This window comes from Miscanthus floridulus, chromosome 4 (genome assembly GCF_019320115.1).
Source record: "Miscanthus floridulus cultivar M001 chromosome 4, ASM1932011v1, whole genome shotgun sequence".
NCBI lineage: Eukaryota > Viridiplantae > Streptophyta > Magnoliopsida > Poales > Poaceae > Miscanthus > Miscanthus floridulus.
In genome coordinates, this window is record NC_089583.1 from 52,270,483 (window position 1) to 52,292,606 (window position 22,124).

The following is a 22,124-nucleotide window of genomic DNA, read 5'->3' on the forward strand; positions in this document are numbered from 1 at the left end:
TACATTGATTGAACAAATGTACGCATATCAGTCCTAACCAAACTTGCAGATTCATTCATGTGCAGATATAAATTTATTTCCCACCAACTCCTCCGGGAGTAGTGTTACAATTCTCCCGCTCACGTGGCTCCACACTTTGCAACTGTCTTCAACCACTCTGGTTCTCGAAGTCTCGGTGCCCCCAGCACTATATATACACAGACAGATATGTGCCTCAGCTCCTCACACACACATCCTAGGCTGCTTACCCACCTAGCGAGAGCATACATGTCAGACTAATAACCGCCTAGCTATCTATCTATCCACCAATATATATATATATATATATATATATATATATATATATATATATATATATATATATATATATATAACCTCTAGTCTAGACTAGAAACAAACATCTATCTATATATCTATTCTCCTTGAAGAGATCGATCGAAGCGCCGCTCGAGATAGCTAGGATGCCAACAGCAGAGACGACGACGCCCGTGCCGGCGCTCTCCGGGCAAGGCCGGACAGTTTGCGTCACCGGAGCTGGAGGGTTCATCGCCTCGTGGCTCGTGAAGCGCCTCCTCGAGAAGGGTTATACAGTCCGCGGCACGGTCAGGAGCCCTGGTGCGTGCGTGGGTTATCCCATCCGATCATGCATTCGTGTCGTTGATATTTATGTGGTATATATCAACAAATCTATTTAATTTGCATATATATAATGTAACTAACGATGCATGCATATTGTCCTTTGGTCCTTTTGTACAACGAACGTAACTCTCGATCAGTCGATCCAAAGAACGACCACCTGAGGGCCCTTGACGGCGCCGCCGATCGCCTCGTCCTCCTCCGCGCCGATCTGCTGGATCCACAAAGCCTTGTCGAGGCCTTCTCCGGCTGCGACGGCGTCTTCCACGCCGCCTCCCCGGTCACCGATGACCCTGTAAGTTGCTAGATATATATAGGACGACACATATATATTTCTTGTCGATCCATGCATGTAATTAATTATTAAATTGTTTGGCTCCTATCCGCCCGCCCCAATTCAACACTCGCATGCATGCTGCAGGAGATGATGATCGAGCCAGCAATCCGGGGCACACGGTACGTGATGATGGCGGCGGCAGACACCGGCGTCAAGCGCGTCGTGTTCACGTCCTCCATCGGCACGGTGTACATGAACCCCTACCGTGACCCGAACAAGCCTGTCGACGACACCTGCTGGAGCGATCTTGAGTATTGCAAGAACACCCAGGTACACGCATGCATGAGCTCTGATGGTGGGTGCATCCATCCAAAATACCTATACTTTCTTTTTCTTTTGGAGTACTTCGTTTTTGCTTTGAAGCGAGCGAGCTAGGACAGCTAGCTTAACTAGCTAGTTTCGTAATCTTTTTATGCATGCTTACTAGAAAAAGTAAAGAATGCTCCTATGAATTATTATTCCCAATACGTAATGAGAATGAGAGAACTAATGATGATATAGTACGAAAGGAAATAAGTAATATATCTCAGTGAGTAGTCGATGCACTAGATGGTACTTTCACTACTAGAAAACAGACCTTTCACCCACTTCGATTTTAGCCTTTAGTCTGGATATTTTTTGCGTTCGGGACTAAAGAACTTTTAGTCCTGGTTCGTAATACCAACTGGGACTAAAAGTCATCTTTAGTCCCAGTTGGTGTCACCAACCCGGAGTAAAAGTTCACCAACTTTTAGTCCCGGTTGGTAACACCAACCGGGACTAAAGGGTGACCTTTTAGTCCCGGTTGGTGTCTTCAACCGGGACTAAAGGTCTTTTACCCGGGACTAAAGGTCTCCCTCGAGTCTATTCAAAAGGAGAGCGCACATGACTCTGTCACAAGTGGTGTGCAGTTGAGTTGGTAATGTACTTACGCGCGAGGGGTGCTTGGGTTCGAATCTCACGTAGAGCAAGCGAGGCCTCGAGGATTTCCTTTATTTTTTTCTTCGTGGGTGACCTTTAGTCCCGGTTCCTAAACCCGGGACTAAAGATGTGGACCTTTAGTCCCGGGAATTTAGTTCCGGTTGGGAAAACCGGGACTAAAGGGCCTTCCCAACCGGGACTAAAACCCGTTTCTCTAGTAGTGTTTTGTTGTCGCGCACTTGTCAATCCCCACCAAACATGCATGTGTGGATGAAAAGGGAAAAGAACGACGTTGATATGTCAACTACACAGCTCGTGAGGTGTACGCAGTTTCTTGTTGATCGATCTAGGCATGCATCAAATACCAACCAACAGGCCATTCTTCTCCACCATATATTTCTAACTGCTCCAAGTACTTTTGTGCCTATATACCTACTACCCCAGAGATATATCTAGGATCCACACTGTGTAGGTCAGATCATTTACATACTATATTGGATTTCAATTAAAACCATGCATGCATTTACATGACAAAAATATGAATCACAAATGATTATTAATATAGTGCTTGATGCATGGATGAGATATATATATGGTGCATGCAGAACTGGTATTGCTACGCCAAGACGGTGGCCGAGCAGGGCGCATGGGAGGTGGCGCGGAAGGGAGGCCTGGACCTGATCGTCGTGAACCCGGTGCTGGTGCTAGGTCCGTTGCTGCAGCAGACGGTGAACGCGAGCACGGACCACGTGATGAAGTACCTGACGGGGTCGGCCAAGACGTACGTGAACGCCGCGCAGGCGTACGTGCACGTCAAGGACGTCGCGGAGGCGCACGTCCGGGTGTACGAGGCACGCGACGCGCACGGCCGCTACATCTGCGCCGAGAGCACCCTCCACCGCGGCGAACTCTGCCGCATCCTCGTTAAGCTCTTCCCAGAGTACCCCATACCCACAAAGTGCGTAGCGTAGGTCGATCGATCGAGAGATGTAGTTACAGTATCAATTATACATACATTTTGTGTGTGTGTGTATATATATATATATATATATATATATATATATATATATATATATATATATATATATATATATATATATATATATATATATATATATATATATATATATATATATATATATATAGAGAGAGAGAGAGAGAGAGAGAGATAATTCCTAGCTAACGCTGCGTACGCAGGTGCAAGGACGAGGTGAACCCTCCGGTGATAGGATACAAGTTCACGAACCAGCGGCTCAAGGATCTGGGGATGGACTTTGTGCCGGTGCTGCAGTGCCTCTACGAGACAGTGAAGAGCCTCCAGGAGAAAGGCATGCTGCCCGTGCTTCCGCCAAAAGACGACCAGGACCAACTCCACAAATCATGATTATTCCAACGCTGATACTGCTACCACATATATCATATTATATATATAAGCTTAAGCAATATATAGCGGATTGATATAATTAACCTTTTTATCCACAATATATATAAATGATGTACGCGTGGCAACTTTAATTGGTGCATGCTTTCCTGCCGGGTGCCACCGACCCAAGCATATACCAGTGCTGGATGACGCACATGCAATATCTCTCTTTGGACAGTTTATCTAGAAAATAATACTCCGTGTGTTGGGCACCTTATTTACCTGGTAGACAAATGCATGCAGGTATATGGATGGCAAAATTAGGTGCAGCCATCAAATCACGTTTGCGTTTCATACCAAACTAAGATGAAGCAGATTTCCAAAACTTTTATGATCCCACACTCAAACATATTATAAGACGTTTTGGCAGTTCTAGATTCATAGCTTTCACTTTGTATCTAGACATAACATATATCTAAGTGCATAATAAAAACTATGAATCTAAGGAAATGAAGACGTCTTATAATTTAGAACAGAGGGAGTAGTATATATATGAACAAATGCTGGTAGATAACGGATTTGTAGAGGCAACTACGTACTAGTACTTAAAAGCCAAACAGTGCGGGTTCCAAAAGCCTATCATTGCCGACTTTTGATCTAGCAATACATCGGCTGTGTTTAGTTCCCAAAAAGTTTTTCAAAAAGTGCTACAATAGTCATTACATCGAATCTTGCGATGCATGCATGGAGCATTAAATGTAGATGAAAAAAAAAACTTATTGCATAGTTTGATTTGAAATCGCGAGACGAACGTTTTGAGCCTAATTAGTCCATGATTGAACACTAATTACTAAATAAAAATAAAAGTGCTACAGTAGCCATATTCCCAAATTTCCGGAAGTAAACACAACCATAGTCCTGCAGTGTTGGTGCAGGGCTACCACTGCTGGTGCTACAACTTGTAATGATGACCATTTAAAAAGAAAAAAACTCAGTCTGCTTGCTGCCATCCCACGACGGGGCGCGCTCACACCTCCGCGTCTGGGACACCAACCCTTAGTCCACAGTGTTGGTGCAGGGCTACCACTGCTGGTGCTACAACTTGTAATGATGACCATTTAAAAAGAAAAAAAAAACTCAGTCTGCTCGCTGCCATCACACGACGGGGCGCACTCACACCTCGGCGTCTGGGACACCTACCCTTGAGGAGGAGGAAAAAAATGGAGTGGAGAAGGCAGCTGTGTTCGCCACGCTAACCCCCCATGCCATCCACCAAGCCACTTGCAATGCCTCAGCTCAAGGGGGCTACCGCCAATAGGCAAGTTGTCAGGGAGAGAGAGAGAGCGGGGGGATATACCGCACTGGAGCCTATGCCACCCATACGATCGAGTGGCATGTCAAGCTGCCGGGGAGAGACACTACTACAAAAGAATTTGTAGCAATGCCTCCATTCTTTTTTTTAGGGATTGAGCCGCTCAACAAATGCTTCCCACAATGAGCTGCACCTATGCTGGTGTTATCAGCCGCCCCTACAAATAGATGCCGAATAGAAAAAATAAATGCTAAAATTTAAAATTTTCAAATGACCACAGATGAAGAAACAACCAAAATAAAAATTATAGATCTCGAAAAGTTATAGAACTTTGTAGTTGATAATTTTTTCATTTGAAATCATTTTGTGAAGGAAAACTATGTTTGAATTTCTTAAACTTGAAATTTGAATTTTTCAACTGACGTCGGATGGAGAAACAACCAAAACAAAAGTTGCAGATCCCAAAAAGTTATATAACTTTATAGTTGATAACTTTTTTATTTGAAATCATCTTGTGAAGAAAAATTGCATTTGAATTTCACATTTGAAATTTAAAATTTTCAGATGACCTCAAATGGAGAAACAACAAAAACAAAAGTTGTAGATCTCGAAATGTTACACAACTTTGTAGTTGACAACTTTTTATTTTAAATCATATCGATGAGGATAATTACGTCTAAATTTTTAACATTTGAAATTTAAAATTTTCGAAACGCCTTTAATGGCGAAACAACAAAAATGAAAGTTGTAGATCTTGAAAAGTTATGAAACTTTGTAGTTGATAACTTTTTCATTTGAATTCATTTAGACTCCCAAGCACTCATTCCAAGTTTGGTTCAGCATAATATGAGTAGAAAGAATATGTAATATAGACATAACTCATAAGTGAGTGTTGGGTTTAGTGGTTAGAGGAGGGAACTTGTAAGGTTGAGGTTGATCCAACGGTTGAAAAGCATGTTTTTGAGCATTTTTTTTGCAAAATGGATTTTTGATTTTATGCAAAATGGATGTGTGTTTTTGTGTGGGTGTGTGGCTTCCTAGTGGGACCCTCCCTGAGATTAAAAAAATTGCTATTTTTTTGCCCAGATTTGTGATTTCTGCAAAAATAGATTTGTAGGGGCGGCTCATTTTTTAGCCACCCCTACAAACTGCCCCTATAAATCAGTGATTTGTAGAGGCGCATGTGTAGGGGCGGCTAGGCAAACCACCCCTACAAACCCTCATGAGCCGCCCCTACAAATCGTGTATGTAGTAGTGAGATAGAGATAAGTATAGAAGGGGAGAGTGCTAGGGAGAGAGATGACAAAGGGAACTATTTGAGAGCATTCAGACTTAACCATTTTTTGGTGCTGAACATGAGGCTATATTAACTACATTTTTTATTTTAGTTTTGGATCTAGGGACTATAGATGACTGCTGGTTTGAGTTAAAATCTATTAGTGGTACTAACATTGCCAGGTTGTACCCAGTTGAATTTAAAATCTGTCAGTAATGTTCTTTTTGCATACAAACTGCTAGTGATACATGTATCAGTGTTTGATTTGAAACTACAACAGTGATGGTGTTGATGGTTGCTAACTCATTATTTCATACCATTAACCATACTAAATCAGGGAATATAAATGACATCCACCGCCATAGGTAAAGGACTTCATTCTAATCAACTGCAACAGTTTTGGTGACTACGTGAGTGCAGGAATAAAAGATGTGGATTGATACTGGGAGGTTGGGTGACCTACCCATGCCCCGTATAATCCCAGCACATCATTCTATGACATAAGAAAGAGTAAAAAATCATCTTATGTGTGTTGGGTTGAATGATGGTTCACACATTGATTGTCTGAATCAAGCCAAGTGGAGAGGAAAAGGTTCCAGGGACCCATCCAACAGGCCAATAATACTTCAACCGCACTAAGTACCACACTTCATAAGGATCATAAATCAATGCACTTAGGAGGACGAATGAGAAAGTTAGTTGGGCCACTTTGGGCAAAGCCCAATGAGATCAGTCAAACCCACAAATAGACCACCACCTCAGACAACCTCAAATACCTTCCAACTGCCGTTGAAAGTGATTAGGAGCCATGATATATAGGATAGTGGATCCAATGGTCAGCTGACCTAAGTGGAGGTTGCCCAACCTCACATAGGAACTCCACCACCTCACGCGTACAATACCCCCTCTACTTCTTGACCCTATATACACCTATGTTGGCACCACTCTTGAGCATGGAAGCAAGGAGAAGACTCTGAATACTTGGCGGAGCAGTGCCACTTAGTGTCTAGAAAATAGGGGGGAGATTAGGGGGAGCTAGAAGAGGAGCCCCATTGTCGGATTCGTCTTCCACTTGTACCACGACGGATGTAGCTCTTGTTTGAGTGAAATCTGGGATATTCTGTGGTAACTCTAGTCTCTTTTATAGCTTAAGATGTGATGCATATTATTGTCATTTATAGGTTCACGCCTCTTATAGAGGGCTCTAATTAATCGTTGGGATATGGCTTGAGTAGTAAATCTCTTGCATATACATGGTGTCTAGGCTATAATTTACTTGTTGATACAGCCTACTGCACAGATGTGTGGTAGCTAGGAGGTAGTGATAGACTTTGCGAATCAAGCCAAATACCCTTATCATCTCTTTTTGTTGTTGGCTTGGTTTGTGCCATGAAGTAAACAACAGTAATATAATCTTGCCTGATTCTTCAAAAGTATCTTGGGACCATAGATATCCTCTCTATAGATCATCCTTTACCCTGTTTCTATCAGAGGATGATCTTGATTCTTAGGTATTTCACTCCACGTTTCCCATGGAAGTCAATAACTTGGAATACTCCTGAGTGAAGGCTATGGTAAGAACCTTGTGCTTGCAGTTTTATCTGTGTAGCATGCCTGAAGTTGGTGCGGTGCTCTAGAGGAGATTGCATTGTTGAGGGGGATTGGGCTCACCCCGTAGGAGATCACAAAGAGGAACTCTAGTAGAAGCGAGGTGCGAAGAGCGCCAAGTGTTCCATCCATATGATGTGCTATAGCTTCTGTATGAGGACGTCTTGAGGTGTGAGAGCGAGCTTGTGGGCTCACCACTAGCAAGAGGATCGGTGACAGCCTTGGTATTGCCTCAATGGGGATTAATTAGTTGGCAAACTATCGAGCCTCGGTGATGAGAGTCAAACATAGGGGTATGTTAAGTCCCTAAGTACCAAGGTGCCAACCGATGGACCACCGATCGACCTCACAAGATCACTCGAGGGCCATACCCATCGAGTACGCTCGCGCACACCCTATAGATAGAGTTGGGTAGAGCCCAAGCATGCCAATGGCCACTGTTCAGGGCTCAGGGGCTTGCTAGGGCCCTAGGCTCCCAAGCAACGGTAGCCGAGCCTGACTCCAACCCAGCACCGACCTAAGCTAGATCTTGAACGGTGAACCGATGCCCCGAGCAATAGGCAACCTACTCGGCGTTTGAGACCCTAGTAGGTACAGAGATTCCACGGTGATAGCTCATTCAACAGACGCGATGCACTGTTTGCCACTCCCTCAACAGGGTAACACAATTGGTGTGACACAACAGGACAAGTGACTTCACCAGCGGGCTCTAGGGCCCACTCATCAGTCCCTCGACCGACAAAGCCTCAAGAAGGCTCACCTAGGGGAGGATGGACTGTGGCAGACACCCCTTGACGGTCAAGTGTCTGGCGGCAGCGACAATGCCAGGTGGCGTGTACAACTTCTCCGACTCCCCTACATGACGAAGCTGAGGTTCATCCACACCACGACAGCACCCTCCTACACCTAATGCATGTATACCATAGACTAAAGTGACTTGTGCCTGACCTTCCTTAGAATATAAGGGGGAGGTCGGCTCCCAGAGAGAGGAAGGCTGATTAGGCAGCAGAACCATCGGCTAGATAGAGCAATGAGAGAGGGCCAGTCCGTTACTCGTTGGGAAGAACTTCACCTCCTATGAGCCATAGGATAGCGCTGAGCGGTCCTTTGCCAAACTATCATTCTCCTCCATTGCAATCCCCTGATTTGGGTGCTCCTAAACACAAAGAACACCTCATTGCTATATGTAGGGCCTTGATAGCCCGAACTAGGATAAACCGCTATGTCTCCCTTGTGTTTTTAAGTACCCTGAGCCACCAAAGACCCACACTTCTGACTTTCGATGAACAACCACGATGCTTGCCGTGGCTACGAACCCGTGATAGCTGGCGTGCAAGGTAGGGGCACACGTCAAGTGTGATTTTGGCTCTACAGTGGCGAGCAGGCGGCATCACCCTAGAAGGTGGTGTCCACTTCTCTGGAGGGGTTGCCGTTGCCACTGGCGCCTTCGTCCTAGGACAAGTCCTCAACTTTGCGACCTTGGCCTATGTCGCCGACTGCAAGAATGAACTTCACCCCCTAAAGGAGTCCACATCGGTGGACAACGAGTCCCTAGCGTCGTGTCCTCCATTGTGTCTCCCTTGTGTTTTTGAGTACCCGTGACACAGGAGACCCACACTTTTGACTTCCAACGAACAACCACGATGCTTGCCGCAGTTATGAACCCGCAACACTCATGAGAAAAATCACCATGTCATCCTCTTACTATTGGTTTGCAATTCCTAAACTAGCTTGTATTACTTGTTCATTACTTGTGCTAGTGTTGTTTCTCTCTTGTCTAACTAGTTAGCTTGTGTAGCAAATTAGTTGCTCTCTTGTGCTAGTTAGCTTGTGTAGCTATGTAGCATGACTTGGCTTGTGTAGCTAAGTAGTTTAGTTCTCTAGTTGTGCTTGTGTAGTGTAACTAGTGAGTAGTGCTAGTTGAGCTTGTCCTTTGTGCGCTTTGATTATTAGCATGTGTAGAAGCTCCTGGTGTGCTTAGTTGACTAGTTGTTTAGGTTTGTATGATCTTGTTAACTAGAATTGTTTAGGTGAGCTCCCACTAGCTTGGTATGTACCTTAGTTGCATCAATTAGTACGATCTTTTATAAGGTGCTTGTGATAGATAGATGGGTATAGTCTTGGCTATACCAATTAGTTTAATTCCACATTTATGTTAGCTAGCTAGCAATTGGTTTTAAGAAAGGCTGTTCACCCCCTCTCTAGTCTGCCATCTCAATACTACAGCACCGCATCTCATCCAACAACAACTTTTACTCCGGATTCACAGCGCCGCGACAACATTGATGGTGAGTATAGTGGTGGCTTAGTGCCGGGGGAGGAGGTGGCAACGCTCTAGATCAAGAAGATCCCCACAAATGAATCAACGTCCCTAGGAATTACAGGAGATTGTCAGCAACTAGCAACTCATTGATCGTCGGGAACTCAATCACAGCTGTGGCGATTGCCATCGATCGGTGGAACACGGATCCACAACCACGGTCGTGGATCAACGGTCTCTGGTACCAGAGGTTAGGAGGTAGGATAGGAGATGGAGAGAAGAAGAACATGAGATGGGGTTTCGGAGGACAGATTGCTTAAGTAAAAGTAGTTTTATCGTCTTCAAGTTGCCCTCCTCTCACTTTTTATACAATAGGATTTTTATACTGTTCATAGCAACGCAATTGCTTCTAGAGCCTAGGAATAAGCCCAACTTGGACCAACCACTCGTGTATTCGGACGCTTGGCTCGTGCGCTGTTTCTGTGCTCATCTGGTTTGGGTCCTTCCCGTGCCAAATGAACAACAGTGTCCTGATCTCCCGGTTCTTCATTCTCCGTTGCCGGGGCAGTAGCGGCATGTGTAACAGCGAGTATGCATAAAACATGTCTTGGTCGTTAATCTCTAACAAGGCTAATTAACAATTAGCAATTCGTGATCTGACTAGCCAATTAATTATTCAAATAATGTGATTATATGTTAACTATATTGTTGTGCCAGATTTAACAACGGTAAACACTCATCATACAGCTTGAGTGGCTAAGATGCGTTTAGTCCATTATTTTTCTTTTTAAAACTTGGAATTACCGAACAGGTTGCAAATCACAGAATATGAATATACAGATCGACCTTGTGCAGACATGTTTCTCAACCTCTACTTTTTTTATCAGAAAGGAATAATTAGTCGCTCCTTTCTATAACTCGACTGTTTATTATATCTCTTTTCTTATCGTGCTAAATTCTGTGACCTGCAAACCTGGAGGGAATAATCTCTCAAATGCAGCTGCTTTCTTACGTGCTGCGGTTCCGACATGGTGGGTCTGCACCAAGCACCCACAAGTCAATGGCACAACGGATGACATACAATGGATTAAAAAATTTACAGAAATCTTTCCAGAAAAAAAAAGTTGTATCTTCCGGAGAATCCATGACTTCGAACTTTTCACTCATGTGTGTTTCATCTACCAAAGGTACAATTCAGCTGAGGTTTTCTATTTTTCTACAATACAAACTTAGGGCATTTGTACAGGTGAAACTTGATGCTATATTCTTAACTCTAGAAAACAGCATTCTGAGCAACTCACTTGGCTCGACTTGGAAGAACGCCGCTTTGGATGTGCTAATGCAGCACAAATTCAAATACTAGTCTGCAAAACCATGTTAAAACCATTCTCATTTTAGTGACGACTATATCATAATGTTCTCTTAAAGAAACTTTCAAAGAAAATGGAAGTCCACACAAATCCATAGATATAGGGTATTTCGTATATATAAGTGAGTGCTAAACCATTGCTTCTAAACCATAGTTTCCACAAGGTATGTCCTGTTTAGGTTATATATCTTAAACTAACTCTTATCCTTTTGTCCTTTTCTTTTGATTAGGAGAACCTTTGGGAACATGGGAAAATTACGAGAGAAGTACAACTAAAAAAAATTTAATTCAACTTGTGGGGATGCCACGCCCCGCACTGGAGGTGTGTTGGGGGTTGGAGGGGGGAGCAGACTGGAGGCAGTGGATGAGCTGAGCTTGGTTGTGATATTACCATATTAGAGATGAACTGGAGGAAGCATTTTGGGATGAAAGGAAGGGTTAGTTTGGAATAGCTCCTCCCACTGATTCTCTAAATGAAGTGACTCTGTTGGATTTTCTAAAATAAACTATTGATAAAAGGTATTCCTACACCAGAAGTAAATCAAGAGAAGCTACTATTTTTTTTTTTGGCTCCGAGCTTCGTAGTCATTACAACGAATCACTTTTTGGTACACCTTTTGCTGGATTTAGGCTAGAAGTTGCTCCCAAAGCTTTACCAAACAACCTCTAATTTGACAGCTCCACTTGTTTTCGGTGAGAAATAATGCAAAGTTATATTTCCCACAATGATCCTTTTGTGGACAACATCTCACTAAATGATAACTAACTGTCCAAAATGTTAGAATACTGCACACTCGATCAGGCAGCACCAGGCCTCTTAATGCCACACACAGAACTGTTAGTATCGGGTTGCCAAACAAGTAAATTGGTGGTCTCATGGTGTATAAAAACTTCCGCATTATATTTGGGAATAAGTGCACCAATTATTGCTGATAGAGAATAAATTTACCTATTGCACAGGAAAATAAGTATCAACATTCTTATCCAAGTGTACAGCATATCCAAGTCCAATGATTGATACAAGCTCACGTGTAGTGTATGTGCTCTAGTATATTATGCAACTTTGAAGGCCTCCTTCGAAATATAGGTTCGAGCCGGAAAGAAGAACTACCATTTTTTAACTTTTTAGCATCGTACATTTCGTTCCATGCTTGGACTATCTCATCAATGTTGAAGCTTAATCCTGCGTAATATAGAAAAATCACATGCATTAGAAATACTCCTGTAGAGCTAGCTAAGAGGATGTTGCAGTATAGGTAGCATCCTAATTTTGTGGGGAGAAATGGTAAAATTATAGTTACAAACAATTAGCATTAAAACTCATTGAATTGACTAGTTTCAGTTTGTGGCATAACATGAGTTAGTTACACATAGAATCTGAATTCCGATCATAAATTGTTCTTGCGTTATACCGTACATATAGATGATTCAAGGTAGACAATCCAATTTAGCAAGAAGATAAAACTGCACAGGAGAAACTAAAGAACAAATGGATACATCGTCATACCTTCTTGATTGTTTCCGTTGACACAGTGATTCTTTACCATCACACTGATGTCTGCTACCGAAGCTCCTCCGGTCTTAAATTTTTCAATGGCTTCTTGAAGACTCTCCTCCCAGCTAGAGAGTCCTAACTTGAATTCTACTACTGAGCGTTCATAAAGAATGGTGCCCCATGAAATGTTTAGCTGCGAGCGCATGTTTGAGGCCTGTTCAAAGGCTTCATCCGGAGATAAATCTTTTCCCTGCTCATTGAGACCCAGTTTATCCACTACGATCTTCCCCATCCTTGACTTAGACAACCCTTTGACTCGCAGATACTCGATCCCTTCCCACATCTCCATTCCCTTTTCCATGTTGTCTTCAGCATGGTTGAAAAGTTCTAACACTTCGGTTCCCATGTCTACTTTGCACGTATCAGCGTAACGCCAAGAAAGCTTCGCTTGCTCAAACTGTTGCTGCCCGAGCGCAATAAGCCCTTCATAAAAGTCCGGCTTCACATCCACAGAATCTTCGAACTTCTTCCCAGCCTTGACATACTCAGTGCAGGCCCATTCGTACGCTGACTTCACCTGGGCAAGTATGGACTCCTTAGAGGTATCCTCAGATAAAATCAGTCGCTTCCTTGCACGGGACATGTGGACGTTACCCCAGTTGAACAATGCCAGCGCCGCCATTTCCTGAAACTTGGCCTCTGCTGCTTGGAATATCTCCTGCGCTTCTTCACTTGTGATGGTGTCCTCCATCGCCTCGTAGTACAGCCGGATGCCAAGGTCATGGAGATCCACGCATGCATCAGAATCGAAGCCAGCGTGGTTCTTGAACAGGCGAGCGAACTGCATCATCCAGTCATCTGTGGTGCAGGGAGGATTATTCCGTTCGTCTGCTTCCTTCCTCAAGCTTCCACACTCATAGTCGTCGGAGGTGCTGCTGTAATGGTTCTGCTCTCGGTGTTCCGCGAAAGAGGAGGACATGGGCATCACCAGGTCCCTAGTGATCTCCCGCTCGGGACTCACCTCTTTTATATGCAGCCGCACCGGGACTTGCGGGTAGAGGTCCTCGACCCACCTTAAATCTTCGGTGGAGGTGATGGTCACCAGGTCCCCCTCTTTGTCCATAAATTTCAGAAGGAACGACTTGAGGTGTGGGTTGTACTTGTACCGAGCGATGTCCATCACATGCAACAGGCTGCAGCTTTCTGGAATTAAGACGATCCGTATGTCGTCCCCATGGACAAACTTAAATTTCTTCTTTACCACTTGTCTGCTGGCAGCAGCAGCAGCTTCATGATTCTGATTCTCCCTACTAGCAAAGTATTTGGTATGCTTTTCTCTACCGTAGTTATTTGCCGCTTTGATGGTGGTAATCTGCTTTTCTGGCAGCATATACCTCATCTCATACTTTTCCTCCACCACGGAGTGCTTCCCCTGCAGGCTGACGTTGGCGTTAGTGTACCTCTCATACTGCTTGTCCTGCTGCTGCTTCTCTTGCTTGCTATGGCTGCCGACCTCAAAATGCTTCTTATTACGCCTCTCCATGCTGCTGGCTGCTTGATTCTGTGTCGTCGTGTGCTTCCCCTGCTTCTCAGGCTGGATGCGTTTCACCAGTATCTCGTTGAGATGCTTTTCATGGCTATCTTGGGCTTGGGCATACCTCCTCCTCCCCACTCCCCCTGCTTCGTTGTTAGTATTTGTTACGCCACCTTGCTTGTTGTAGTCAGCGCTCCTGAAGGTTTTGGTCTCTTCAGGGTGCCTGTCCTGCAGGCTGCTGGGCTTCTCCTGCATCTCGCTAACGGCGTCCTCTTTACTGCTGCTGTGTTTCTCGCCATCCTCGTTATTATTATTGTTATTGTTCTCATGATCCTCCTCCTCCTCCTTCTGCTGCTCTTCATTATTCTCATGAATCATCATCTCCCATACCTCCTCCTCGACTATGGAATTTCTAAATTTCCGCGACACCCTCCTCTGTATCCTCTCCTTTGCGATATTGATCGCGGCAGGCTCGTCAACCTGCCATTTCTGCAGCGACGAGACCTGCTCGTCCATCCCCATGACCTCCTTAATACTCTCATAGAGTTCTGACGCCGTCACGTTGCTGGGCTCCAAGCTCAGAACCTTCTCCACATCCCTACAGGCTAGATCCAGCCTGTCTAGGGCTTCGAAACACCGGGCCCTCTTGAGCAGTGCCTTCGTGTACGTCGGTGACGCCTCTAGCGCCGAGTTACACTCGTCGATGGCACGATGATACTCCTCAGGATTCATGTGCATGTAGCATGCGGCGATGTTGCAGTGCAGGAAGGCCATATCGTTATGCCCCTTTGGCAATAGCTTGATAACCTTGTCAAACTTGAACGCTGCCCCCTCATAGTCCCTTGTTTGGAAAAGCCTCGTGCCTTCCTCCTTCAATTCGGAGGCCAGTCCAATGAAGACAGCATCGTCCTCGTCCACTGCTAGCTCTGCAGCTGGATGATGGGGGCTCGTCTGTTCTCCACCGCTGCATTGGCTGGTCCTTGAGTTGCACCTGCTGGTCCTTGGGCTACCGCCTAGGCTCTGCCTCGATCCTGATTCACTTAGTTTCTTCTTCTTTGGTGTCTTCCCCATACCTCAGATGTATGTATGTAACTATATATATATGGCAGCTTCCAATCCAATTTACAATGTGCCTCTTCTTCTATTCTGGCCAAATAAATGGGCTTCAACTTGTTTTTGGCCCCTCATGACTCTTCTTTCAGGAACGAATCAAGATTTGTTGTATCTTCTTACAGCCTTCTTTATATATAGATTCATATATACAAAATTTGCAGCAGGAACAACAACAAAGAAATTGAGATATGGGAAAGAGAAACTGGGCAACAAGGATCCGCACCTTCCTCTTCCCCCCATTCAAGTGGGAAACTTATCCTACATGGGTAGTTCCATCGACAATTCACTGTAAAGAATGCTACGTAAAAGAAAGTGGGGGGAATCGGTGGGAGTTGTCCCAAATCAGAGGACAAAACAGAGAAAACGAAACTAAGGGTCTGCAAGAGGAATGGAGAAACTAACAAAGCAAACCAAGAGGAAAGCATGCATGCATGCTACGGGAATGGAGCAAGGAAAGGGTGTTGTTGGAGCCTAAGGGAAGCCACACACTTTTTGGAAAGCATTAGGGTGCCATCTAGCCATGACCATTCATGTTTCCTTTTTTTGGCTAGTCTCTAAAGCGCAAAAATCTAGGGTATTTTTTTTTTCTGAGCAACACAAACAAGTTCAAGTGGTTAGAAAAATGGGTATGAAGGCATGCTTTGTGCGCAGCGAATATTCATGATAGCTAATTTAGCACCTTCTATTATTAGTTTTCTGCCGAGATGCTTATTGTTTTGGCATAATCGTCATCTGAAAGCAGCGCCAAAGCACTAAAACTTCCTTTACTTCTCCAACACCTAGGAATGCCAGTATATAAACCAAGGGCGGATCTAGGAGTGGCGTGCAGACGCCTGCCTTAAACAGAGTATTGTTTATGATCTTATACCCTCAGTTTATTTGTTGCATGTGCTTCAGTTCTTCTACGGTTTCTAGCTCGTAATGGCCTTTGCCGTGTGCCATTATCGGAGCTCTCCAGTCATTACTCTCGATTACGTTTAGTAGCTTCGCTTGCTTGAAGCCTATAGTTATGGTTTCTTGGTATACCAATTCATAGAACACATCGGGTGGGAAGCACAAGGATTGAGTTGTTGTCTACACTAGCTCATTGTTTTTTGTTTGAGGGATGCTTTTGGTTGTGATGCCTAGGACAACTCCGATCCATTTTTCTGACAATTTGATGGTATTTTTGGAGTTTGGGTTCTCTTGCTTTTGTATGGTTTCTCAATATGGCCTGGTATTACCTAGGAATTAGACTTTCTAAAAACTTTTACTCTAAATTTGGCCTCTAATTTCCACTTATCAAAACCTATACAATAAAATAGTCTATTTACATGTGCAAATAAGATTTTGCTAGGTATGTCGCTATCTCTACCGCAAAAGAGTTATGGAACCTAGGTTCTAATCCTATCAACTAGCTTAGCTAACTAAACTAGAATAATAAGCACACAATCTAGGTACACAATATAAACGTCGAAGCTTAATTGAGATAGAGATGGAAACACCGATCGGAGACTTTAGTATTTTTATGAAGATATATAAAATCTCACGCTTTCTCCTAATCCTCATTGGATGCCCTCGCAAGGATGCCGGCGTAAAAAATCTCGTGCTTCCTCGTAATCCTTTACACTTCGGGGATCCGCGGGTTTCGGTTTCGGGGATGGATTTCCACCCGAAAGGGTGTTCAGGGCAGGTTTGGATTTTCAGTTTGGGTTTCGTTTTTGGGTGTCCAAAGACTCCCCGATCCAAATCTTCCCCGTTGCCATCTATAGGGTCTTCATCATGCGCAAGTGGGACTCCGAGATGGCCTCTCGGACTGCTCTCCACCATCTTCAGTATCAAGCTTTCGGCCAAAGCACCAAAAGCCCCATTTTATCCGGCACACATTGGTAGCCATACCATAAACGCAATTGGTGTGGTCTCATAAGACTACAGTGCCCCTTCGAGTACAACAATAGCGCGCAAGCACTGATAGTAAGAGGTATCTATTGGTATTTCTTATGCTTAAGTAGGGAATTTCGCAGGCGCACATAATACCATTGTAGCACTTCACCAAAGAGTATTCCAAGGTATCGTCATTTGTTTAATCCTAAGGGAAAGCAGGAGCTATAAATGATAATAAATAAGAGATATTTATGTTTACCACAACTTAGTTTGGGGTAAAACGAAATATGAGAAAGGGTTGACGCAGCAAGCCAAGATAAAGATAGCTCAAGATAATTAGTAAGGTATAGTTAGTTGGGAGGACAATGAGAGAGTAAAAGATTCCTCTGATTCAAACTCAATTTCTATGGTTCTAACTTAATCACATAATCGCAACACAGATTGAGTCCACACAATAGGTATACTAGGCAGTAAGCGAGATATTAGGAATAGTAGTTCCACAAGAAGTGGCTACACAGTTGACACTAACCTTACCTTTTATCTCATCTTGGCTATGTGGTGGAATACAAAGACTAGACATGGTTGTCACCTCTTGCTAGCATCCACAATCTATCCGTGCAACAAGCGGTAATCAAAGGCAAGATAGAGTATAAGCACAATGCTTACATTTTCTCTCACTACTCTAATTGTGTACACATAGGCCAATTAGCGCACCTAATGAAAGGCGATGATCATAATGTAGGTGTGGGCCAGGATCACAATCTAATATGTAGCAACTATATGCTATGATAGGCCACAACAATATAACAAGTATAATGTTATAAGGTAGAGAAAGAATATAAGTATATTGAAAAAAGTAAAGGTCTTACTGAAAAGAAAAAGGTATAGGAACTATACCAGACTCTCTAGAAGACCAGACTTGGAAACCAAAGCAAAGCTCACTACTCTCTCTAACTCCCACACTAAACTATCACTACAAGAGATTAGTCCTTCTATGACTAATAGATTGTGACAATTATAGTCTTTTCTTGTCATTGTACCCTTCTATGACACAGCAGTGACGATATGGCTATGGTCATAGAAGGTGGGTCATTATTCCCCTTCTGTGACTAACAGACCCAATTGTCAATAATCTTAGTGACATTTTCATGTTTGTCACCAAGTTATGACGACAGTATTTGCCATTATATTTGTCATAATATATTAGACGGGATGATGACAAGTGTCAAGTGATCTAACGTGGCACATGAGGTGGCGTGTGACGTGACACAGGTAGTATGACAAAAGTAATTGTCATTAAAACAAATTTAGCCCAGTTGGCTCATATAGCATGGGCTAGTTTTTTACACTAGAAATTGGGCTTAGCCCATATAGGTGTAACAACCCGGGTTTTTAGGGTAACCAAAAATACAAGATTTTTTAATTTTTTCCTAGGAATTGTGTGAAGCATGTAGTCTCTAGGTCTAACCCTAGTCAAACCTAGGATAGCTCACCGATAATTTGTGCATTCATATAGAATTGCTTGTAGGAGTATGCCTATGTTCTTGAGTTGGATCTTGGTTAGAGTCTTGATGGAGTTTGGAGAGCACGAACCCATTGCAAATTCCTCTCAATCCTCTTTTGAATTCATCTCAATTCCCTTGAGTCATAATTCATAAAAGGAAACTCTATGTTTCCTTTTCCTTTTTCCTTTCTCAATCCAGCCCAACCAGCCCACTCCCTCTCCCCCTTCCCCTTCACCCATGCCAGGCCCAGCTCCCCTTCTCCCACTTGGCCCACTCGCGCTACAGCAGCCACCGTGCCATGGCCTAGCTCCACTCCTCTCCTTTAGTGGCCGAGCCCACCTCCACCCATAGGCCTAGCTCAGATCCCTGCCCTGCTCGGCCCATGCATGCAGCCATAGCCCAACTGCATGCCATGACCCCCATAGGCCTATGCCCCCCACCTTACCATAGGGAGCGCCTGCTCCTGAGGAGCCTCCATTGTCAGCCGCTACGCATGCAACCGTGCCACTGTACCCTGACCCCACGCCCGCTCCCTTGTTGTCCATGATGATGCACTCCACGTGCCCCCAAGTATGGACATCAAGGCTCGCCACCTTCCATCACATTGAAGCCCTAAGCGCCATGCTTATAAATACCGCCACTGTCGCTCCCTTCCTCCATTCCCCAGCCACCGCCGCGCTCCTCTACTCCCTCCTCTTCCTCATGAGCTCGTCCACAACCTGTCACCATGCCACCCTAGCCTGCTGCTGCTCTCCTTCCTCCAAGCAGCAGTTGCCCACCAAGCTCGTCGTGACTTCCTCTACCTCGCTAAGCCTCACAGCCTCGTGGCCAACCATGCGGACACGCTTGATGTCCTCGACCACCTCCCTGCTCCATGCCGCTAACCACGAGCACCACCGTCCTCTGCTCTATGACCATGACTTTGAGCTGGTCATCCTCATCCGTAGCCATGCACCGCCTCCTCCCCGTGCTTCATTCTTGCCATGCCCCGACGTCGCACAGGCAAGCCACGCAGCACTGACTACGCCCTAAGCCATGATCTTGCCTCAACGCCGCATCGTGCCATAGGCATGATGATCTCCTCGCTGAGCTCGACGCTGACCACACTGTGCTCTGTTCTGAGCTCACCGCGATCACATCTGCTCCTATCCACACTACGATGTCACCACCATGATGTCATACTCCTTTTTGCCACAAAGCCTCGGTGATGTTGAGCCCCTTTCGCTGAGCAATGGAGCCACGCCTCTACACCAGCCCTAGCTCCGCCACCTGCCCACTGTCATGTCACTATCATTCGAGGATGGCAGCAACACCTCGATGCCATCCCTGCCTCCACCACCACACACCCTCCTCACTGCACCGGACTAAGACGACCCATAACCAAGCTTCCATCGTGCCATGCTATACTCCTTCACTGACGCTATTTTTAGCTCCACCTCATAGCCGACGACCTCATCCTCTACCGTTGGTGAGCTCCAGTGCCCAAGCCTCTAACTTTCCCTTCCCCGTTGCCATTCATGGCTAACACCAGCCCTCGTTCCATGGACCTTCACTAATGCAGGGAGGCCATATCATCCATGATGGAGCCCGTCGCCTTTTAGTCATCCGCTGCCACCTTCAGCAGGACTCAACCAACCATAGCTAGCTTCTAGGTCACCACGGCTTCCTCTAGACAGGTCGTGGCCTGCCACAGTCAGCTGCAGCCAGCCACGGCCGGCCAGCCCGCCTAGACGTGTCACAACAAACCTCGCCTTCCTCTCCATCATCAAGGTTGCCCTTTTGAACTCCGTCGACGCCACCCTCAACGTCAACAAAGCTCTCGTTTTACCTATCATTCATACTTGTCATCTATACTTGTTCATACATGATCAATCTATGAATGCTTGTGATGTGCCTTCGCACCAGTCTATCCACCTATCTATCTATCCCTTGTGCTATGGAATGTGTTACTCCACTTAGCGGTTGTAGTGTCAGTTTAGTTCTTGTTCTCTTGTGTGTTTGTGTTATTTGCCTGTGGACCGTGCCTTCAAGCCGGTCGAGGGAATTGTAGTTTGTTTGACCATTTTGGCTATGGGTTCATCCCGCCATGGTCGTGATGCCAAGTGTGACTCATTCTCTTGCATTTTAGTTGTCTCCATTGAACTACGAGCGTTAGCTCCTATCTTCGGCCCTAAGACGAGGCTACTGGGGACTCGATGCTGATTTCGATGTGGTTCTTCCCTGCACCCTCTCGAGCCCTCCATAACCTAGTCTAGTGGGAGAGGTAAGGGACGATGACTATAGAACTATGGAAGCCAACTCGCTAGGTATAGCCTAGTGGCCACGGGATTGCCTCGCCATGACCATTGGGCTCTACCTCTCTTTTGCTCTTTTGTTCCTTTGTATCCACCTCGTATGCCTGCGCCACCTAGACCATGGCATTTTTTGGTCCTCGCAGCGACAACCACATCAGCTATGGACCATGGGAATAGCCTTGTCCTGATTTAGTTGCACCTAGGTCATGGAGCACTACGAGTTGGTGTGGATCGAGAGTCCATGGGGTTTTATGTCTCTATTCTTTCAACCCTCACCCGTTTGCATGGCGTGTTGGTCAAGGGAATGTGGAGACCGTCCTTCTCTCTTCTGTCTCCCCTTTTATCAATCCCCATCAATCCAGTAAGATGTGGATTGATCTTTTTGTTCAAATTTCTTCAATTTGTGTCCATCACCATGACATGTAGATCAGAGTGCCGTGGAACCAAAGTAACGACATGCGAGTCTAAGTATTGTGGAACCAAGTTCCATTTTCGCTTGTTTGGTGTTTATTGCCCCCTTGTTTCTTTTCCTTCAATTCCCGTCAACTGCTATGGTTATTGGATCAAAGGGAGGTGAATCCCTGCACCTCTCTTTTGGCTCTTTCATTCTCAAGCCCCTTGCATGCTTGTACCTATTCTAGACCTTAGCGCTCTCTAGGTTTTAGCAGAGACAACTACACCGCCAAAACACTAGGGGTGTCTGGTGCCATTTAGTGCACGTGGGTCATGGTACTCTTTGAGTGGACTCAGGTGTTGGTGTTCTTCTGTGTGTTGCTACTTTCCGATGCCCCATCTTTTACCATGATGTGAGGATTGGAAGAAGCAGACCACCATTCCTCTCCTTCTCTTTCTGTTCCACCCTCTCTTCGGTTCTCGACAATTACAATGGTATATGGATTGAGAGAGATCGAAACTTTTCTCTCCTCCTTAGCCCACTCTATTTGATCCATTCTTTTGCCATGATGATCGGATCAATGGCCGGACTACCACTTCTAGTTAGCAAGGTTGCATCTATGTCCTATTCTTGGAACCATGTGAGTTGACTCGATCGACCATTAGAGTGAAGTCTCTACCGAGGATGTGACATCGACGTGCCTAGCTGACTTTGTCCCTCACCCCTTCTTAAGCCCAAGGAAAATGGACTCGCTTTGTGAGGGCAAGCCTAGTTTTTTTGTGGTGTTTGCTTAATTCAAGCTAGGGTCTATGCCATTTTTATTAAAGGCATACGGGTCGACACGATCGACCCAAGAAGTACTGGC

General features: G+C 44.9%; 2 protein-coding genes across 3 annotated transcripts; one reads left to right on the top strand and one right to left on the bottom strand.

The window, feature by feature from the left end:
• The first annotated feature begins 350 nt into the window (after positions 1-350).
• On the top strand, positions 351-3,388 carry LOC136551510 (cinnamoyl-CoA reductase 1-like). Its single transcript, XM_066543053.1, has 5 exons — positions 351-615; positions 777-931; positions 1,058-1,243; positions 2,479-2,831; positions 3,071-3,388. Exons 1-5 carry the CDS (start codon positions 462-464, stop codon positions 3,255-3,257), a joined length of 1,035 nt encoding a protein of 344 aa, XP_066399150.1. The 5' UTR covers positions 351-461; the 3' UTR covers positions 3,258-3,388.
• A 7,329-nt stretch (positions 3,389-10,717) lies between these two features.
• Positions 10,718-15,599, bottom strand: LOC136551511 (HSP-interacting protein-like). Of its 2 annotated transcripts, XR_010782584.1 has the most exons (3): positions 12,569-15,599; positions 12,011-12,244; positions 10,718-11,056 (listed from the first exon to the last, which is right to left on the bottom strand). XR_010782584.1 is itself a non-coding variant. In XM_066543054.1 (2 exons), the coding sequence occupies exons 1-2, from the start codon at positions 15,159-15,161 to the stop codon at positions 12,087-12,089; spliced, it is 2,751 nt and encodes a 916-aa protein (XP_066399151.1). In that variant the 5' UTR covers positions 15,162-15,599; the 3' UTR covers positions 11,967-12,086. The 2 variants fall into 2 exon arrangements, 1 of the variants encoding a protein (XP_066399151.1); XM_066543054.1 differs by lacking the exon at positions 10,718-11,056 and having other exon boundaries at positions 11,967-12,244.
• Positions 15,600-22,124: the final 6,525 nt, after the last annotated feature.